This window comes from Staurois parvus, unplaced genomic scaffold, assembly GCF_062004578.1.
Source record: "Staurois parvus isolate SC_StPar_1 unplaced genomic scaffold, SC_StPar_1.0 ptg000191l, whole genome shotgun sequence".
Classification (NCBI taxonomy): domain Eukaryota; kingdom Metazoa; phylum Chordata; class Amphibia; order Anura; family Ranidae; genus Staurois; species Staurois parvus.
In genome coordinates, this window is record NW_028317987.1 from 3,290,541 (window position 1) to 3,312,263 (window position 21,723).

The following is a 21,723-nucleotide window of genomic DNA, read 5'->3' on the forward strand; positions in this document are numbered from 1 at the left end:
AAAAATATTTTTATTAGAAGAAAGAAGGCATAACAGTGCATATACAGTTATGGAACCAAATCTGAACAAAACATAGCATGTCACCTCCCATTTCGCAGATGGGTCAAAGCTTAAAAAGCAATACAGATCAGAATGGTGTAAGATATTATGACAACATAATATTACAGTCCAGCAAATATACAGAGTATAGGAGATAAGCATTGAGATAGATTGTCTTCTGACCTATGAGCAGGTTTCTATATCAGGGAGTGTGAAATGTTGAGTAAGAACAGCACATGATGTTGTGTCTGTTATGTTTCGTGTGTCCATGGATTGGATATTTGAGTTAAGTGGAGTATAGCACACCTGTTTGAAGATCAATGCTCTGTATTGTTTGTGATATATAAGTGATAGGATTTGGATACAGGTGTGAACTAGAGAACGGACAGAGAGGGGGTTAGTTAGAGAAGGGTATGTAGGGTAGTATAGTGGGAAAGGTAAGTGTATAGGATAGAAAGGAAGGGGAAGGAGAGAAAGAAAGAAGAGAAAAAAAAGGGGGGGAGGGGAGGGCTTTGGGTAAGATAAAACGGGGAAGTAGAGTGTATACTTGTGGATAAATGGCTCACTTCATGTTGAATGAGTCGTGCTAGAAAGATAGACATATAGCTTAAGACGTGGTGTGTATGAAGACAGTCAAGAGGGCAAAACATGGGTTAAATGTCCAAGAGGATAAGCCGTGGTGATAGACCAAGGCACGTCCAGACGTGTAGCAAGTGGTATCTTGGAATACATTGTTATATGTATATTTAAAAAAAAACATTTGATATACATGAATGAATTGAAGTTAGGGAACATATGTTATGGTTAAATGTTGATAAGGTAATTTGAAAAGATGTATGGATTATAGAACTGTGTGCTACACATATATTTTGGAGGGAAAATATGAAACATCTATTTTTTAAGTGACATACATACTTTAAAGTATTGTGCTATAATATTACATTTATTAAGGGGATAAATTATTTGGTGAAAGGAAAATAATAAGGGTTAAAATATTTTTATGTGATACAATACAAAAGGTTTATCAAATAATTCATTTTCCCATTATAGAATCAAGTTGAATATATGTTCAGATCAGTTATCTTAAGATCTAAAAACGCATGAATGGATACGAAAGTGACTAGAATGTGTATAAATGGATTAAGATAAGGAAAATGATTAAGATCTGATAAATCGATCATTTTGAGGGAAATGTTAGAAGCTTTCCTTAACCTAATATCTAATATCTGCTTATTAACAGTACTAACATATGTATGGATGAGTTGGATCTTAATAGGATAATTGAGTTGTTATATTTCTATTTGTTCTAGATTGGGAAAAGTAAGATAAATAGACTTTATATAGTCTGTGAATATATATATGTGGAGATGTATATATATATATATATATATATATATATATCTTGGGTTTTTTCTCTACATTCTAGCAACATGTGGTAGTAATTAGTCTAGCTATCCCTCCCCCATCTCTGTAAGCTAAAGTTTCACTCAGACTCTGAGGGGAGGGAAGAAGACTAATTCATCTGTTGTCATTTATCATTGTGGGACTACAAGAGAATACCAGCCCACTTTTAGGAGATGGTGGGGGCTGAATTGCTCCTTTTTTAGAGCAGAACAAAGACTTTGGACACACACTTTTTTTGGAACCAAGGCTAAGAGAGCCTACTTATTCACACCACACACATACACAATTACATATAATATTTATCTCAAGAACAGAACTATATTTTTGGACATTATTTAAACATTCTGTATTCCAATATTTTATTTCTAATTTTATGCAATTATTATTAAATCAATTTTTGAGTTTATGCAAGAGTTGGAAGGACTTTCTATTTTGAGCTTTTCTCACCAATACAAGTTAATAAAATATCAAGACAATACGGTATTTTACACAATGTGTAACATATATAATGATACAATGTATCTCTCTTCCATTCAAAGAGAGAAAACAAGGGGGTGGGCTTCATAGTGACTGATCACTGTGATAGCCAATCAGGGGCTGTCACAGCGATCATGTGACCCAGAATTGAGAGTTCCAGGACCCGGGGCTCTCACTGACACCCCGGTCTTTGTGCTGGGAGTGCGCCATGCGGTGTGCTCCCAGCACAAAGACAGGTACACACAGAAAAAATCCCAGGTGTGGTCTGAGAGGTCACTAATTTGCGTGCGCTCTGCATCAGGGGATTAAACCAGCGCTATGAAACCAGCCATTGATTTAAAATGGTAAATTCTGCATTTGGCCTTCAGATGACGCTAAGTATCCTAGGAATTCTCACCATCTAATAGACAAATGTGGTATTTTCCATGTGAAATGGATGGAAACCCTTCAAGCAGCTCAGCAAAGAGCCTCCTACCATTGGTCCCCCCATCCCATTCACACAGAAGGAATGGACTGTACCGGCACTTCTACCTGGGGGAGTTGTTGTTCCATTTATTAATAGACTCCTAAATGTCAGGAGACGATTATTTATTGTATTTATTATTAATACTTCCCTACCCGGCCAATTCTGACATTCCAACATGTAAAAGTCATTATTTGCTGGGAAATGACTGAGAGCCCCCAAATATTATATATAAGCAGAGACCCTGGAGAGGAACATGGTTGCTGGTACAATATTTGTCGCTCCGTATTTCTGCAGATTTTCTTTAATGTACATTTTTTAGAAAAGAAACTTTACCTCATGTTAGTGCAGCAAACACAATATAATACAGTTTTGGGGGTAAAAGATGATGTTATGCCGAGTAAATAGATACCTAACATGTCACGCTTTACAATTACAAATGCCAGTGGAACGGCGCCAAACTACGGGGCCTAAATACCCCTCATAGGTGTCAGTCAGGTTACCAGTGTAGAGTTACACAGGAGGTCTGATGCCGGAATTATCACTCTCACTCTGACATTTCCAGCCATACCTGTGTGGAGACACGTGTGGTGAGAACACCGTTTACAATGCATGGTGGAATTCCGTATGTGTTAGCCTTTGTGTGCAAACAAGGGGGGGGGGGGTGCTTTCATTTTTTTCTTTTAATTTTTTTTCTATTTTTTTACACTGTCCCAATTTATTTATTACTTTTATTGCTATCAGACAGGTTCTCTGTACTGAGACATCTGCGGTCTATTGGACCCCAGATCCCAATCTGACCATAAAAACATCCAATCAAACCAAGATCAGTTCATTCTGATGCTTTCACAAGCTGGAAATGTCTTGTTTACATCTGAGTGACTCTGGAAGTGACACAATCCTCGTTGCTTCTACATCCACGGGGGTTCCTTTATCCAGATCACAGCTCACCTCCTCATAGATTGTTAATAGGTTGGTCTGACAAGAACGATCTTTTCCCATAAATCCATGCTGGTTACTACTAATGATACTATGTTCATCAGCAAATTCTTGGGTATGGTCCCTTATCATCCCTCCAATAGTTTACAAACTATTGATGTTAGGCTGACTGGCTTGGAGCTTCCAGATATGTATCTCGGTCCTTTCTGGAATACTGGAACCACGTTAGATTTTCACCAAACTGCTGCCACCATTCCGGTCAGTAAGCTTTCCTAAAGATGAAGAATGACTGTCTATCAATAACCTGGCTACATTCTTTGAGGACTCTCAGGTGCAACCCATCTGGTCCTGGTGATTCATTCACATTTAGTTTTTTTTTAGACCTTCTAGTCTTTTGTAAGGGGCCACTACACTGACCACTGATAAAAGGGAATCCTTCCCCAATTGGTCACAAAATGTAAGGGACCATTACACTGACCACTGATAAAAGGGGAATCCTTCTCCAATTGGTAACAAAATGTAAGGGGCCACTACATTGACCACTGATAAAAGGGAATCTTCCAATTGGTCACAAAATTTAAGGGACCACTACACTGACCACTGATAAAAGGGGTTCCTTCTTCCATTGGTCACCAATGTAAGGGACCATTACACTGACCACTGATATAAGGGGGTCCTTCTCCCATTGGTCACCAATGTAAGGGACCGCTACATGGACCACTGATATAAGGGGGTCCTTCTCCCATTGGTCACCAATGTAAGGGACCACTACACTGACCACTGATATAAGGGGTCCTTCTCCCATTGGTCACCAATGTAAGGGACCAGTACACTGACCACTGATATAAGGGGGTCCTTCTCCCATTGGTCACCAATGTAAGGGACCAGTACACTGACCACTGATATAAGGGGTCCTTCTCCCATTGGTCACCAATGTAAGGGACCACTACACTGACCACTGATATAAGAGGGTCCTTCTCCCATTGGTCAGCAATGTAAGGGACAAATACAATGACCACTTGGGATGATCTCTGGGTTTAGTTGTCGGAGAGTAGGGATGAGACGACAGTACAAACCAAACTTTGCCTGTTCCGGTCCCGTGTTTTGCAGGAGCCGATCATCACACATAGAAGAGACATTTCTACCACTTCTATATATAACAGCTTCCCGCTGTCACTGGTGCCTGAGGAAGACATGGATGGGTACAGCGGCCACACCCCCAGGAATCAGTGATGTCATTGGGAATCCCTGCCATGTAAGGAAGGGGGCGGGGAAAGCAGTGACATCACTGACCAAATATGGTCACATTTGGGTAATAAGGTCCCACCATCCCTGTCCCTTCACTTATGTAGATGATGACAGTTTAGGGAGCTGTCATTGGGCTGGTGCTATTGTCGGGTACTATATACCCCATACTCATTCACATGGGGGGACGGTATAGGGGGGCCCCCTGTTATTAAAGGGGGTTTCCAGAATCCAATATGACCCCCACCCACAGATCCCCACAGCCACCAGACAAGGTGCTATACCTGGGGGAATCCCCGCTGGTAAGGTGACCCCCATGTTGTGGACATGTGGTCTGGTATGGATCAGGAGGGGGGGCACACTACAGCCCCCTCTGCACTCTGTATGGTGGGCTGTATATGATATACTGCTGACCCCCGCACTCTGCGCCGTTATTGAAGGGTGTGAGGTGTCACCGAGGAGCAATGTTCTATATTGAAGTTTGCCATCATTGCACCGACACACACAATAGTTTTTGTTCAATAAATGTTTTATTATAATTTTACATTTAACAAGATTGAAGCATAAAAATCAGGAAATAGTAAAGGAAGGAATCGGATTGGTCAGGAAGATCCCTTGTCTGGAATGTGGGGGCGGAGTCATTATTGGTGTACAATACAATACACAACGTGTTCCATTATTATAACAAAATATTGTAGAAAAGATCCCAACATAGAAAATGGGGGAAAGGAGGAAATAAAGGCGGATATGAAGGGGAATCTGTGTACGGGGAACACCTTAACAATCACCACCATTTTATTCTCCAGGGCCTCTGATGTCACAGAATAGATGTTTGGGGGTTTATCTCATCTTCAGGACCAAAATCTGCATTTTCCCATGTGTGCAAAATCATGCAGAAACAGCTCTGGCAGTGAGAGGGTTAATGTGGGCTAGATGGGATCCCTCTGCTGGGGTGACATTAGAGCTCCCCCTAGCTGCAGCCTGGTAATAACATTGCTGGGAGGTCTATTCATTTCTCTGCTCCATACTTCCCGTCTTTATAGAAACGTCTCCTGACATTTGGGGGTCTATTCATAGAATGTTTGTATAGCAATTCCCTCAGTGAGAGTTCATGTCCATTCCTCCTGTGTGAATGGGGGAACCAATGTTATTAGGATCACATCTGAACTGCTAGAATGTCTTCCATTGATGGAAAATACATTGAAAACTTCTTCTCCTGCCATCAATGGCCAACCCGGTCCCACACTTCATCCATGTCTTTGGGGGCCTCTCATCTCCTTATCAACTGTTTCTTCCATGATGAAGATCAGCCATGGAGTATATCTGAGGTGTATATCAGGGTGTGCTTCTTCCCCACATGAGAGCTGGGATGTCCAGCAACATTCATCTAGAAGACATTTCCCGCACTCAAGGCACTAATACACCTCCAGGGTTGTGTGGGACCCCTGATATACAGGAAGGCAGGACTTCAGTGAGGAAAATTTCCCTCACTCAGGACAGGAAAGTGGCTTCTCCCCCGTGTGAGATCTCTGATGTGTGTGAAGATTGGACTTCACTGAAAAACATTTCCCACACTCAGGACAGGAATGTGGCTTCTCCCTTGTGTGAGATTTCTGATGTCTGTAAAGATTGGACTTCACTGCAAAACATTTCCCACACTCAGGACAGGAATGTGGCTTCTCCCCCGTGTGAGATCTCTGATGTCTGTAAAGAGTGGACATCTGTGAAAAACATTTCCCGCACTCAGGACATGAATGCGGCTTCTCCCCCTTGTGAGATTTCTGATGTTTATGAAGAATGGACTTCCGCGCAAAACATTTTCCACACTCAAGACAGTAATATGGCTTCTCACCCGTGTGAGATCTCTGATGTCTGTGAAGACTGGACATCTGTGAAAAACATTTCCTGCACTCAGGACAGGAATATGGCTTCTCACCTGTATGAGATCTCTGATGTGTGTGAAGAAGGGACTTCAATGAAAAACATTTCCCGCACTCAGGACAGGAATACGGCTTCTCCCCCGTATGAGATCTCTGATGTCTGTAAAGATGGGACTTCAGTGAAAAGCATTTCCCACACTCAGGACAGGAATACGGCTTCTCTCCCGTGTGAGATCTCTGATGACTATGAAGTTTGGACTTCTCTGAAAAACATTTCCCACACTCAGGACAGAAAAATAACTTCTCCCCTGTGTGAGACCTCTGATGTCTGTAAAGACTGGACTTCGCTGAAAAAAATTTCCCACACTCAGGACAGGAATACGGCTTCTCCCCCATGTGAGATCTTTGATGTGTGTAAAGATTGGACTTCACTGAAAAACATTTCCCGCACTCAGGACAGGAATACGGCTTCTCCCCCGTGTGAGATCTTTCATGCACATTAAGATGGGATTTATGATGGAAACCCTTCCCGCACTCAGGACAGGAATATGGCTTCTCCCCTGTGTGAGATTTCTGATGTCTGCAAAGATGTGACTTCTTTGAAAAAAATTTCCCACACTCAGGACAGGAATACGGTTTCTCCCCCGTGTGAGATATTTTATGCAGATTATGACCGAATTTAGAACAGAAACCGTTCCCGCACTCAGTACAGGAGAAGCTCTTCCCTGTTGGAAGGCCGGTCCGGTCCCGCACAGTCTGAGGTTCCTCAGGATACGAGGAATCCGATGGTCCATCTACACTGGGTGGTGCCGGATGGACATTGGAGGGAGTCGGGTTTTCTCCTGGACTATACTGTGTGATGTCCTCATCGTCTACTTTCCAGTCTGGAGACAAAGTGAGACAATCCTCGGAGGTTTTCCTCATCTCCCGGCCATGGACTAAAATACAAAGACAAAGAGGATTACTAGACAGGAGCTGATTGGTTCCTCCAAACTAGGACTCCACCCACATCAGGCAGCTTGGTCTCTGAGGAACTTACAATTCCACCCTCAAGGGAACTAGGAAATGGCTCCTCTGATCTCCTACCAGGTCATTTCTTTATTCATGGACCTTAGTCAGAGAGTGAGGAAACAACCAGAAGTGTCTTTTATAGGAGGGACAGTGATGAGGGGATTATAGGACGAGGGTCCCCACCCCCTCTATCACTCATCGCCATCTTCCCAACACAAGAAGTACTGCACTTCCTTATTTACTCCATGATTTAGTCATGAAGAACAGCGGGGCTGAGCCCCACCAGAGGTCAGAGAGTGAGGATGGGGGGAGAACAACCAAGATGAAGACTGGACTGATCCTGAAGACCACCATCATTGGGGTATTGACTCCTCCCTCATTATCACTTTCTGTTTAAGGGTCCAAAGTTGGAGGATGTTATCACATTATTATCACCATGTAAAAGTCTGTGCTCCAATCACATCATCCGATATAAAATGTCCAGCTGGGAGGAAATGGGTGAAAAATAATTAAGGCCTAAAGTGAAGGAAATGTGTATTTGCTCCCCCGCTGATGTTGAATGTTCGCCCCTCACACAGAAATGATCGGTCTAACAATGGAATGTTCGCCCCTCACACAGAAACGATCGGTCTAACAATGGAATGTTCGCCCCTCACACAGAAACGATCGGTCTAACAATGGAATGTTCGCCCCTCACACAGAAACGATCGGTCTAACAATGGAATGTTCGCCCCTCACACAGAAACGATCGGTCTAACAATGGAATGTTCGCCCCTCACACAGAAATGATCGGTCTAACAATGGAATGTTCGGTGTAACACTGAGAGACAGAATACAACAACAAATTCAGCAGAAATGCGTCTAACAAATGATGACTGATCTGCATGTTCATGAGGGAAAGAAGGATTTGATCCCCTTCACAAAACATGACTTAGTACTTGGTGGCCAATCCCTTGTTGGCAATCACAGAGGTCAGACGTTTCCTGGAGTTGGCCCCCAGGTTTGCACACATCTCAGGAGGGATTTTGGCCCACTCCTCTTGGCAGATCCTCTCCAAGTCATTAAGGTTTGGTGGATGACGTTTGGCAACTCGAACTTTCAGCTCCCTCCACAGATTTTCAATCGGATGAAGGTGTGGAGACGGGCTAGGCCACTCCAGGACCTTAATGTGCTTCTTCTTGAGCCGCTCCTTTGTTGCCTTGGACGTGTGTTTTGGGTCATTGTCATGCTGGAACACCCATCCACCACCCATTTTCAATGCCTTGGCTGAGGGAAGAAGGTTCTCACCCAAGATATGATGGTACATTGCCCCGTCCATCGTCCCTTTGATGCGGTGCAGTTGTCCTGTCCCCTTAGCAGAAAGACACCCCCTGTAACGGACCGCCTAGCGGCACCACTAGCACTCCACTGGTCAGGTATCCCCAGAGCGTGGAATCTAAGCCCCAGGGTACTTGTTCACCAGGGCCCCTGATGGTGGGGATGGACTTGGAGTACCCCGAGACCAGGTCAAGACTACTGAGCACACCCGTCAGTGGTAGGGGTGTTCGCCAGGGGCTCCAACAGGGGAGAGCCTGATATGAGGTCGGGTGACCCCGATGGGATGGATGGATGGCTGAGCAAGTGCGAAGTCAGACAGGCTGAGTCGGTAACAGAGAGGACAGTACTGTACAAGACAGTGGGCAGAGAATCGTAGGGTCACACGCCAGGTCAGCAACAGCAGGTCAAGAACAATCCGGGTCAACAACTTACTAGGTACAGGTTCGCAGGATACAGAATGCAGGTAAGACCAGAAGGCACTGAATGACAGCTCAGGGCCATTTAAATATCCCGCCCTGCGCTGTCATTGGTGCCACGTGCGCGCCCGCGGTCCCTACTGCGCATGCGCAAACTCACTCGCCGCGGTCGGCCAGGTCTCAGTGCCCGCATTCCGACACAGGGCGGTGCACTGCACCTGTGCCGAGCCCATCGCGACAGTGATCCCTGACACCCCCAAAGCAGAATGTTTCCACCACCATGTTTCACAGTTGGGATGGTGTTCTTGGGGTCATAGGCAGCATTCCTACTCCTCCTCCAAACACGGCGAGTTGAGTTGATGCCAAAGAGCTGGATTTTGGTCTCTTCTGACCACAACACTTCCCACCAGTCCTCCTCTGCATCATTCAGATGTTCAGTGGCAGACTTCAGACTGGCCTGGACATGTGCTTTCTTGAGCAGAGGGACCGTGCGGGCACTGCAGGATTTCAGTCCTTGTCGGCGTAGTGTGTTACCAATTGTTTTCTTGGTGACTGCGGTCCCAGCTGCCTGGAGATCATTGACAAGATCCTGACGTGTAGTTCTGGGATGATTCCTCACTGTTCTCATGATCATTGACACTCCACGAGGTGAGATCTTGCATGGTGCACCAGACCTAGGGAGACTGACACTTGTTTTGTGTTTCTTCCATTTGTGAATGATTGCACCAACTGTTGTCACCTTCTCACCAAGCTGCTTGGCCATAGTTTGGTAGCCCAGTCCAGCCTTGTGTAGGTCTACCATCTTGTCCCTGACATCCTTGGACAGCTCTTTGGTCTTTGCCATGGTGGAGAGTTTGGAATCTGATGGTTTGATTGCTCCTGTGGACAGGTGTCTTTTATACAGGTAACACAATGAGATTAGCAGCACTCCCTTTAAAAGACTGCTTCTAATCTCAGCTTGTTACCTGTATGAAAGACACCTGGGAGCCAGAAATCCTGCTGAATGATAGGGGATCAAATCTTTCCCTCATGAACATGCAGATCCGTCATCATTTGTTAGACGCATTTCTGCTGAATTTGTTGTTGTATTCTGTCTCTCAGTGTTACACCGAACATTCCATTGTTAGACCGATCATTTCTGTGTGAGGGGCGAACATTCCATTGTTAGACCGATCATTTCTGTGTGAGGGGCGAACATTCCATTGTTAGACCGATCATTTCTGTGTGAGGGGCGAACATTCACCATCAGCCGGGGAGCAAATACGCATTTCCTTCACTGTACAGTTGTGACCAAAATTATTCAACCCCCAATGCTGTAAAGGGGTTTAGGGACTATAGTGTACATTTGGAATTGTATTCAGAATCAAATCCTACAAGGACGTTGTAACTACCCAAATGCAACTAAAATGACATCAATTGTTTATGTAATACAGTAGTAAATGGTTCTTATGTGGTTTCTTCATTGCCACAATTATTCAACCCCTTAAAGACTACCACTCTGAAGAACAGAGGTTCATACAGGTGCTTTCCATCAGGTATTGAAAACACCTGTGGATGTCACCGAGCAGCAATCAAGCATAATAAGCACCAATTAGGCAGCTTTAAAATGACTGTGATACTCAGCTCCTTCTAGACATTTACTGGTGTGGTTACAAACATGGTGAAGGCAAGAGAATGGTCCAGGAAGACAAGAGAAGAGGTGATTTCTCTTCACAGGAAGGGCAATGGCTATAAGAAGATTGCAAAGATGTTAAACATACCAAGAGACACCTTAGGAAGCATCATTCGCAAATTCAAGGCAAAGGGCACTGTTGAAACGCTACCTGGTCGTGGCAGAAAGAAGATGCTGACTTCGACTGCTGTGCGCTACCTGAAGCGTAGAGTGGAGAGAAGTCCCCGTGTGACTGCTGAGGAACTGAGAAAAGATTTGTCAGATGTGGGTACAGAAGTTTCAGCCCAGACAATAAGACGCACACTGCGTAATGAAGGCCTCCGTGCCAGAACTCCCAGGCGTACCCCCTTGCTGTCTCCAAAGAATAAGAAGAGTCGACTGCAGTATGCCAAAAGCCATGTGGACAAACCACAAAAGTTGTGGGATAGTGTTCTGTGGACTGATGAAACAAAATTAGAACTGTTTGGGCCCATGGATCAACGCTATGTTTGGAGGAGGAAGAACAAGGCCTATGATGAAAAGAACACCTTGCCTACTGTGAAGCATGGTGGAGGGTCAATCATGCTTTGGGGCTGTTTTGCTTCTGCAGGTACAGGGAAGCTTCAGCGTGTGCAAGGTACCATGAATTCTCTTCAGTACCAGGAGATATTGGATGGAAACGTGATGCAGTCCGTCACACACCTGAGGCTTGGGAGACGTTGGACCTTTCAACAGGACAATGATCCCAAGCATACCTCCAAGTCCACTAGAGCATGGTTGCAGAGGAAAGGCTGGAACATTTTGGAGTGGCCATCGCAGTCACCAGACTTAAATCCGATTGAGAACCTCTGGTGGGACTTAAAGAAAGCAGTTGCAGTGCGCAAGCCTAAGAATGTGACTGAACTGGAGGCCTTTGCCCATGAAGAATGGGCGAAGATACCCGTAGATCGCTGCAAGACACTTGTGTCAAGCTATGCTTCACGTTTAAAAGCTGTTATAACTGTAAAAGGATGCTGTACTAAGTACTAAGATTGAATGTCACTTGGGGGTTGAATAAAACTGATAATGCTGTGAGCACAGAAAAGACATTTGTGGTTATTTCATTATAACTGTTATGTTATATTTGTCTGACCTACAAGTGCCTCTTTAATGTAAATGTAAGCAAGATGACTGAATGATCAAAAGCAATGTCAAACTGGCCAAAACACTCAATTTCAGTGGGGGTTGAATAATTTTGGTCACAACTGTATGTAATGTACAACTTATCATAAAAGATACAAAAGTTAGGACTAAACAGTATTAGTTTTCTTCTATATTCATCTGGTGATCTAGCCAGTAAATCTGTTTTATAAAAACTCTGCAGCAGAATGTATCAGTTCCAGGGATGAGGCAGACCATTTACCACTGACAGGGGGCTTACAATGATCAGCTTTTATTTATTCATGTAAAACTTTTATCCCAAAAGAAAAAAACTGTTTGATGTAACTGATTATGAAGTGTGATCTGGAGTTTGGCTTCAATTAGTTACTGTTTTTATATCTGCTAGTACATCTAACACTCCCCTCCCCCCAGACTGACCATGCTGCTGTCTCCACAGTGGGGGCGCTCTAATACAGAAGGTGTGTTACTGGCCAGATCACCAGGTGAAAACGGAAAAAGCCAAAGAAAAGGAATGCAGCCGCCACCTCATCCTATGTCCAGTGATAGCAGTGACATCTACTGGCCACAGTGAGACATCACAAGACAACCTAAACTTAGGGAGAAACCAAGTGAAGAACTATACAATCAGCCTGAGCCAAGTACAGCCCAGCCACAAACTAAACCCACACAGTACCTCTATTCAGGACAAGGGGGCCACACTAATACATAGTGTAAGGATCACATCAAATTGGTGTTTAGTAATCAGAGATCACTTACAGTGGTTGTAACCCTCAGACATGGAATATGAACAAACATATCCCTCTACAGTGTGTACTTGTCTCACTCCAGAGCACTAAGAGTCATTTCTTTCTGCTGTCTCCTTCCTCTGTGATCAGCATGAATCACTTCTGACAAGTCTTCCTGACACCAAGAGAAGAAATGTGAAAGGGAAGAAGCTCCAGCACACAGCCTGTGATTGACAGCCTCAGCTCTGTTCCTGTGTGAAAGTGTACCTTCCCTCCAATCATCTTTCAGAGCTCACATCACTGAGCTCTACAGAATGTGACTTTAGCTCTCTGTCTCTTTTTTTCTGACTTCTCATACAAGCTGTACACATTCTGGGCTTTGAACAGTTGTAGAGAAGAGAGTACTGCAGATAAAAAGGTGCAACATATGTAGGAGGATTTGTTTTATCTCTGTGTATCACCTGAGGCCAGTCACTGCACTGGGTATATGGAGGGATTACAACCACTTTAAATGTTTACTGTAGACAAGTTGCAGAGATCCCACACCGCTGCCTCCCATCTCCTGAGACTGCACTCAGTGACTTGGGTCTGAGACTATACAGACATATCCCTCCACCCGGCACAGCCAGCAGAACACAGAGCAAGGAACCCTGGGAGAAATGTTCTGTCAGAGATATTACTAGACCCGGGCATGGAGAAGAAGATCAATAGCACACACCCCAGGTGCCTAGGTCTAGTAACATTTATGGTGAAATGAACATTTTGCTGCCAGCTGAACCCCAGAACCTCCATAAATCCAGTCTAGATACATAAATTGTGTCTGCAGCACAGAGAAGGAAGATTATCCGAGAGAAATCCAGGAATACAGGACGGGGAACACAGCTCAGGAAAGTGACCAGGGGATTACAGGCTGATATCACCCAGTCCCCGCCCTACTCTGGACCAATCAGTGAGCAGTATGGGTGGAGGAATGGATTTAGTGTTCATGACCCACCTGTGCTGATCTCTGTAGGAGTGTCCTCCTCTATAAATGTCCCCGTTATTCCATCCTCCTCCATAGACTGCTGATCATCCCTCACATACGCCTCTTCTTCTTCTGCTTTCACCTCAAATTCTATATCGATTGGATCTCCACTCTAAATCAAGGAAATGAGAGAAAATATCATCTGTAAAATATAAGGTCACATAAAATATCCACACATTGTCTCTACAAGTCCATGTTCTAGATTCTCCATCCCACCAACCTTGCAATGGGGAGGGATGGTGTGACCTTCTTGTGTGGAATCCCGGGAATACAGAGGACGGGGACATCTCTCTGGTGGGTTCCTGGTATTAGGTGGCTCCATCATATCCTTGTGTCCTTCTGAAAACTCCTCCATCACTCCATACTCCTCATCCTCCTCTTTATACTCTTCTTTAACATCAATATTATCATCCCCGAGGATTCCACTCTGAAAGATATAATAAAACATTCATTGTAACAAACATGCTGTGTATAAATCACAACTACCAAAAATTGTCATCATCTACCTGATGATGGGGAGGGATGGTGTGACCTTCCTGTGTGGAATCCCGGGAATACAGAGGACGGGGACATCTCTCTGGTGGGTTCCCATGACTGGATCCATCTGTAGGAAACACACACACTGACTGAATCCATTGTTTCTATGTGTTTATCAGATGATGGGGGATCTAGGTGGATCCTCCGTACTGCTCTCTCCTTTACAATAAAGTCTCCTCTTACCCGGTGATGTGAGGGGCGGCTGATTGTCCATCATGACGTCCTTGTAGAGATCCTTGTGTCCTTCTAAATATTGATGTATATCATCAACATGTGTGTATCATTATGTGCTGAAGATAAGACGTCACAGTGACTGTGGAGGAAGAGGACGGACATGACTATGGAGGAAGAGGACAGACGTGACTATGGAGGAAGAGGACGGACATGACTATGGAGAAAGAGGACGGACGTGACTATGGAGGAAGAGGACGGACATGATGGGGGTTACTGGGTATAAATAGAACATAACATCTTATTACCTCCTCTGTTGCCACGTCCACCAACGTCTCCAATCTCATTCACACTACATGGCACAGCCTGCCTTTAGTCCAAATGACTTCCTGTATGTTCCTGACATCACTTCCTGTCTGTTCCTGACATCACTTCCTGTCTGTATTCCATAGAGAAGTCCTGTCTGGGTAGTAGAAATGAGATCACCATCTTGTGGAGTTCAGAGGAACTGCAGCCCCCAGAAATGTCCCCTAATACCCATTCCTGCATTGTATCTACCTTACAGAGATATCAGGGAAGAGCCAAAATAACTAAAAAAAGTAAGAAACAATAAAACTAACTTTTATGCAACCAACTGTTTAAAAAATATATTTTACTACAGATAGAAAAGTCTTAAAGACACAGAACACAAGATAAAAACAAAGATATACATAAAAGCAGAGAATCATCCGAGAAACCCCGCCCCATGTGACATCAATGATGTTACATTGGGCGGGGTTTCTCGGATGATGTCCACGGCTGGCCCCGCCCAAAACCTATTTAAGAACTGTCAGCTAGCCTTTTTTTCAGAAGGCTGGACGCCTCCGACGGGACCAGATTTTTTTTTCTGTTTTTTCGGGTCCCCGCTGCCGTGATTGACGTTGGATCTACTTCGGGGGACATTGTTTTAATAAAGGACTTGTCAAAGACCCTGTACTGTGTTTTTTTTACACCACACTTAGTTTTTTTGTGAATGAGTGGATGATGTACCGCAGACTCACTCACGTAGGGGGGGCTGAAATCTGGGGGCCCCTTTGTTAAAGGGGGCTTCCAGATTCTGATAAGCCCCCCGCCCGCAGACCCCCACAACCACCGGCCAGGGTTGTGGGGAAGAGGCCCTTGTCCTCATCGACATGGGGACAAGGTGCTTTGGGGGGGAGCCCCCTCTGCCCCAAAGCACCCCCCCATGTTGAGGGCATGTGGCCTGGTATGGTTCAGGAGGGGGGGCGCTTGCTCGTCCCCCCCTTTCCTGACCTGCCGGGCTGCATGCTCGGATAAGGGTCTGGCATGGATATTGGGGGGTACTCCACGCTGTTTTTTTTTTTTATTTTCGACTTCGAGTTACTCCTTAACATCCATACCAGACCTGAAGGGCTTGATAGGAATGGGAGGGGGGACCCCCGAAGGGCTTGGTATGGATGGGAGGGGGGACCCCCGAAGGGCTTGGTATGGATGGGAGGGGGGACCCCACGCTGTTTTTTTTATTATTTATTTAATTCACAGAAATAATTTAAAATTCAGCTGTCAGTGGGAAACCCCGATGACAGCTGAAACATTCCTTCTGTCCCTGCAGAGAGCTCCGCTATTATATTTGACATTAAAAAGTATAAAAGGTTGCAACATTGTATCTATTTGTATCCATTTCGGATGCAGATGTTTTTATTCGGATACATATAGATACAATGTTGCAGTCTCTGTACTTTTTAATGTCAAATATAATAGCGCAGCTCTCTGCAGGGACAGAAGTAATTACTTCGCTATTATATTTGCCGGCCGTAGACGGGGCGAAAATCGGACAATTTTTTTTACCGTTGGTGGTAACGTCGGCCCATTGAACAACCGATTTTTATTTTTTTTTAAACGGTCAGTTTTCGCCCCATCTATGGCCTGCATTTTTCTTTTTCTTCTTTTTTTTTATTCTGCTTTTTCATTTTCTTCTTCTTTTTCTTGCAGGTCATGGCTCATGTGCAGATTTTTTATCTGTTAAAAGATCAGCCAATTTGCCGATCATTGCCGCTAAAATCGGCCGATCTGCAAAAATCGTCCGATTTTTATCCAAATTTACTGATTAAAAAAAGTTGCAAAATCCCAAGAAATGGCTGACCAATTAACCCACTAACGGCCCGAAAATCAGCCGATTTTTCTTTCGGCCGATTTTAGATCCATCTAAAGCAGGCCATAGATGGATCTAAATTCGGCCGATTTTTCTGCCGAAAAAAAAACCGAACGATTTTCAGGCCGTTAGTGGGTTAATTGGTTGGCCGTTTTTTGGGATTTTGGCACATTTTTTTTATCAGTAAATTTGGAAAACAAAATTTCCAACTTTACTGATAAACAAAATATGCCAAAATCCCGAAAAATGGCCGACCAATTAACCCACTAACGGAAGAGGCCCTTGTCCCCATTAACATGGGGACAAGGTGCTTTGGGGGGGAGCCCCCATGTTGAGGGCATGTGGCCTGGTATGGTTCAGGAGGGGGGGGGCGCTCGCTCGTCCCCTCCTTTCCTGACCTACTGGGCTGCATGCTCGGTTAAGGGTCTGGTATGGATATTGGGGGATCCCCAAGCTGTTTTTTATTTAATTTTGGCGTGGAGTTACCCATTAATATCCATACCAGACTCGAAGGGCTTGGTGTGGATGGGAGGGGGGACCCCATGCTGTTTTTTATTTATTATGGTGCTGGTTTTTAAATGTAGTTCTCCCTTTTTTTTTCTTCACTATAGCTCAGAAATTCACCTGTCACTTCCCCCAGCTAAAAGAGAAAGTTTTCTTGGAATTTATATCCCTAAAGGAAACAATGTTTACTTTGAGTTTATTAAAAGATACAAAGTTTTCTGTAACTTCGGGGAAAGTGACTTCTAAGCTTGTGAACTATAGTGAAGAAAAAAAAAAGGCGGCATTTGCATTTGAAAATCAGCGCCGACATACACTTTATATTGCGAAAAAAATAATTAACAATTGTGTAAACCGAGGCATTATTTTCAATGGATTTTCATTCGTAAACCAAAAATTACGTTAACCGAGGTGTTGGTACACCGAGGTACGCCTGTATTAGTATTGCAATCCTTTGTATTGGGATACATAGAACCAACATACATCTGAATTGGTAACATAGCACAACATTTGTGTCACATTGGAGATATCTGGTAGTTACACTGACCTTGCCCAGGGACCTAGGATTGATTCACACCACAGAAATACAGGCAGGATTAGTGTTCAACAGCTCCGTGGATTAGTGGTTAGCACTGCTGTCTCACAACGCTAGGGTTGTTGGTTTGAATCCCAACCACAGCAATGAATTTGCATGATCTCTGTGTGACTACCCTAACATACATGTGCTGGTGGCAGCATCTTTGCTTTCTGTTTAAATGATCCCTAGAATGTGAATTAGAATGAGGCCTTGTCTGTTCAATCACCTTCAATGCTGCACCTTATGTGAATGTCAAACGATGGGATGAGATAAGGGCCTGGACTAATGATTGATTGGATAATGCTGGTTTGCACTCCACATCCTTTTGGGAAAGTTTGTCAAACATGAGAAGAGTGAGCGAAAGAAATGGATTAAAAAAATAAAATAAAATAATGGCATGGAGTCCCCCCCAAATCCATATCAGACCCTTATCTGAGCATGCAGATACCGCACGCCTTCAAAGATTTATTTCCTTTGTTGAATTGCCTGCTTGGTTCACACTAGATGTGATTTAAAATTGTGATTTTTGTTGGCAATTTCACCGTGTTTTCTGTAGATTTACCAATAAGTTATTGCGTTTTCAATTGTGTTTTGCATTGCGATTTCTATTGTAGTCTATATGTGAAATCGCTACAAAATGCTGAAAAAGTTAGACGAGAACTACTTTTGAAATTGTGCTGCAGCAAATCGCTTACGTTAAGACACTCACATCCACATTCATTAGATTGGATATCAGGTACAATTTCAATTCCCAAATCGCACCTGAAATCGTGCACCCTGGATGTGACTTGGCATGCGATTTGCATGGCATGCGACTTGCAAATCGTATGCCAAGTCGCACCCTATTGTCTGCTATTAGAGCGGTCACATGGGTGCGTTTCCGACACTGATTTCTATAGTAGTACATGTACTACTTTTATGACGATTTGCATAGATATCTGTGTCAGATGTCTTGCAAATCGTAAGGAAATCAGCATCTTCACTGTACGTCGCACAATTTCTAAATCGGCTTTGATGTGACCGCGGTGTAAGGCCTTTTTATGTTTGATTTCCTGAGTGTTTTTCCGATTTATGGAAAATGTCGTATACTAGCAAAAGTGAATTGACATTTTCAGTACTGCATGCGAGATGTGGTCATGTGACTGCCTTAACTCATGCGATAATCTGGAGGGAATTGTGCCCATAGGGCCAAGAAATATTGCCAATAGGGTTCCCTTCACATCCCTGTTCAATGTTCTGTTGTATGCTGCACAGGTACAGTTCACTGTGGCTTTCTTTCTGACTCTGATTTGTGGGGCCTGTATACCAAGGGTTAACGCAGGTGGGAAGAGGATTCATCAGGTGCAAACACTTTCTCTGACCCAATGAATGACAGTGGTGGGTGTGGCCTACCTTATATATAGAGATGCAGTAGTGGCTGTTTTTTCCTTGTACAGGCACATTATTTCTGCAAGTCCTTGTCTGTGGTGGTTTGGGGGGGAGGAAGAGATATTGTGGTGAATTGCCCCAGGTCACACTCACGCTGTGTTTTGATGTGGGCTGTAAATGTTTTGCATGTTCTTCCTTCTAAGGTGTGTTTGTGTGTTATTGTACAATGATTGTGTTTATTATCTTTGCATTGTAATCCTAACACATGTCCATTGCTCTGCTCTTCCAAGTTTGCTTTATTTAGAATGAAATGCAGTTTTCAGACAAACATGGTGAGAAATGTATGTGTGGGGGATTTGGGGAGGTGGGAGGTATTTTTATTTTGGCACGTATGTATTTTTATATAGATATTTCGATCTGCAGCTTGTATTGTGGATAAGCCCAAGTGATTCCTATTAACTGTTTGTTTCCTGCTGTAACCTGTGAAAGCACAGTTCATTAGAAGTATAGTCTTTTAGATTGTAAGCTCTTATGAGCAGGACCGTTCTATTTTAGCAACATCAATCCTGCTTTTTTTTTTTTTTTACCGAGATATTGAATGTACTTATTTGTTGTTGCTGTCCAAATAAATGTGGAATGTGTATTTGATCAATAAACATTTGGACTATGTATTTTTTGGGGGATTATTTCATGTTGTAGTTGAATGTAGCACAGTGGCTAAATGGTTAGCTCTTCCACCTGGCAGTACTAGGGTCGTTGGTTCAAATCCCAACCATAGCACCTCCTGCCTGGAGTTTGCATGTTCTCCCTGTGCCTTTTTCCTCCAGGTACTTGGTTTTCCTCCCACACTTTAAAGACATGCTGGTAGGTTAATTGGATCCTGTCAAAATTGGCCCTAGTATATGTATGAATGTAAGTTAGGGACCTTAGATAGTACGCCCCTTGAGGGTTAGGGACTGATGTGAATTTACCACATATATATGTAAAGTGCTGTGTAGATTGACAGCGCTATATAAGTATCTGAAATAAATAAATGTACTCACACCCTTAACACTTATTTTTCCTAGCTATATAATATGCCCAAATCTTCCTTGTTAGAGTGCACATATGCAAGTATGTCCAAACTAACCAACCAAAAGCCCCCTATTGCACCACAAGACCATGTTATGTACCAATGAATAGGTCGTGTTCAATGTGCAGCTAGCTATTCTTTTTCTACAATCCTCTTAACAGTAATAAATTGGGCCCCCAATTTATATTGACTTTGGGCCTTTACCGGCAAATATATATTTGCCAATGTCATATACACAGTATAGCTGCAAGCATACATTCACCAATGTCATATACACAGTATAGCTGCAAACATACATTCACCAATGTCATATACACAGTATAGCTGCAAGCATACATTCACCAATGTCATATACACAGTATAGCTGCAAACATACATTCACCAATGTCATATACACAGTATAGCTGCAAGCATACATTCACCAATGTCATACACAGTAGAGATACAAACATACATTCACCAATGTCATATACACAGTATAGCTGCAAGCATACATTCACCAAAGTCATATACACAGTATAGCTGCAAGCATACATTCACCAATGTCATATAAACAGTAGAGCTGCAAACATACATTCACCAATGTCATATACACAGTATAGCTGCAGGCATACATTCACCAATGTCATATACACAGTATAGCTGCAAGCATACATTCACCAATGTCATATACACAGTAGAGCTGCAAGCATACATTCACCAATGCCAAATCCACAATAGAACTGCAAACATATATTTGCAAATATCATATACACAGTGGAGCCGCATGTAAAATTGCTATGGTGCACAAATAAACGCCAAGATGGTTGTTGGAGGAGGCGCTAGAGAAGCTGTCATACCGGAAATACGTCATGACATTGGCGGCAGGACGTTTGCACACACCCGGAAGTGGTAATGGGGAGTGTGAGTGGATGGGAGTGTAGTTAGGAGAGTTTAGTGGTCATTTACAAGTCTATTTTTTAGTTTTGTGAATTGTTCTTTTGTGGAATTCCAGGCCACATCTGGACATGGCGAGATCGCTGTTCTCCACCGAGGAGCTGATCCTCATTTGCTGGGGAAACATTACTAATAATTGTTGTATTTTCAGTTGAAAACATGTCCAATTCCTAGATCCATTGAGGTGCATAGCAGAGGTTCAAGGTTCTTCCTAACTATACAGGTGGCACAGACACAAGCATACACCCAGGGCCACTGCTAGATATCACGGGGCCCCGTACAGTATACCTGACAGCCCCCACCGCCAGAGCAAATATCCAAATTATATTTATGGTAAAAATACACTAAAAACATTATTAATGGACATAATCCCAACCATATTCCTGTGAAATCTAAATGATAAAACTGTACTGAGTTAATAAATAAAGCTGTGTGTGTAATGGAGGTGTTGGGGCTCATTCACATGGGTGCTGTGGCCTGTAGAGTGGGAATCAGTGGTTGGTTTTTGTGGCTATCGCCGTTTGCAGGCAACCTATGTTACACTATGGAAATGCTGCAGGTCATAATTTGACAAGCACATGGTGAAGGTGTACAGCCCTGAACACAGACAGTGAGCATTCAGGGCCACTTCCCCATGCCTTCACACCTGTCAGATGA

The 21,723-nt window shown here is 43.6% G+C and overlaps 1 protein-coding gene across 1 annotated transcript in view; it reads right to left on the reverse strand.

Moving 5' to 3' along the window:
* Positions 1-4,999: 4,999 nt before the first annotated feature.
* LOC149461882 (uncharacterized) overlaps positions 5,000-21,723 on the reverse strand; it is a 154,411-nt gene continuing 137,687 nt past the window's right edge. The window contains exon 3 of the mRNA XM_089677730.1: positions 5,000-7,380. Within this exon, the coding sequence (XP_089533856.1) occupies positions 6,055-7,380 (1,326 nt within the window). The 3' untranslated portion in view covers positions 5,000-6,054. The remainder of the gene's footprint in view (positions 7,381-21,723) is intronic.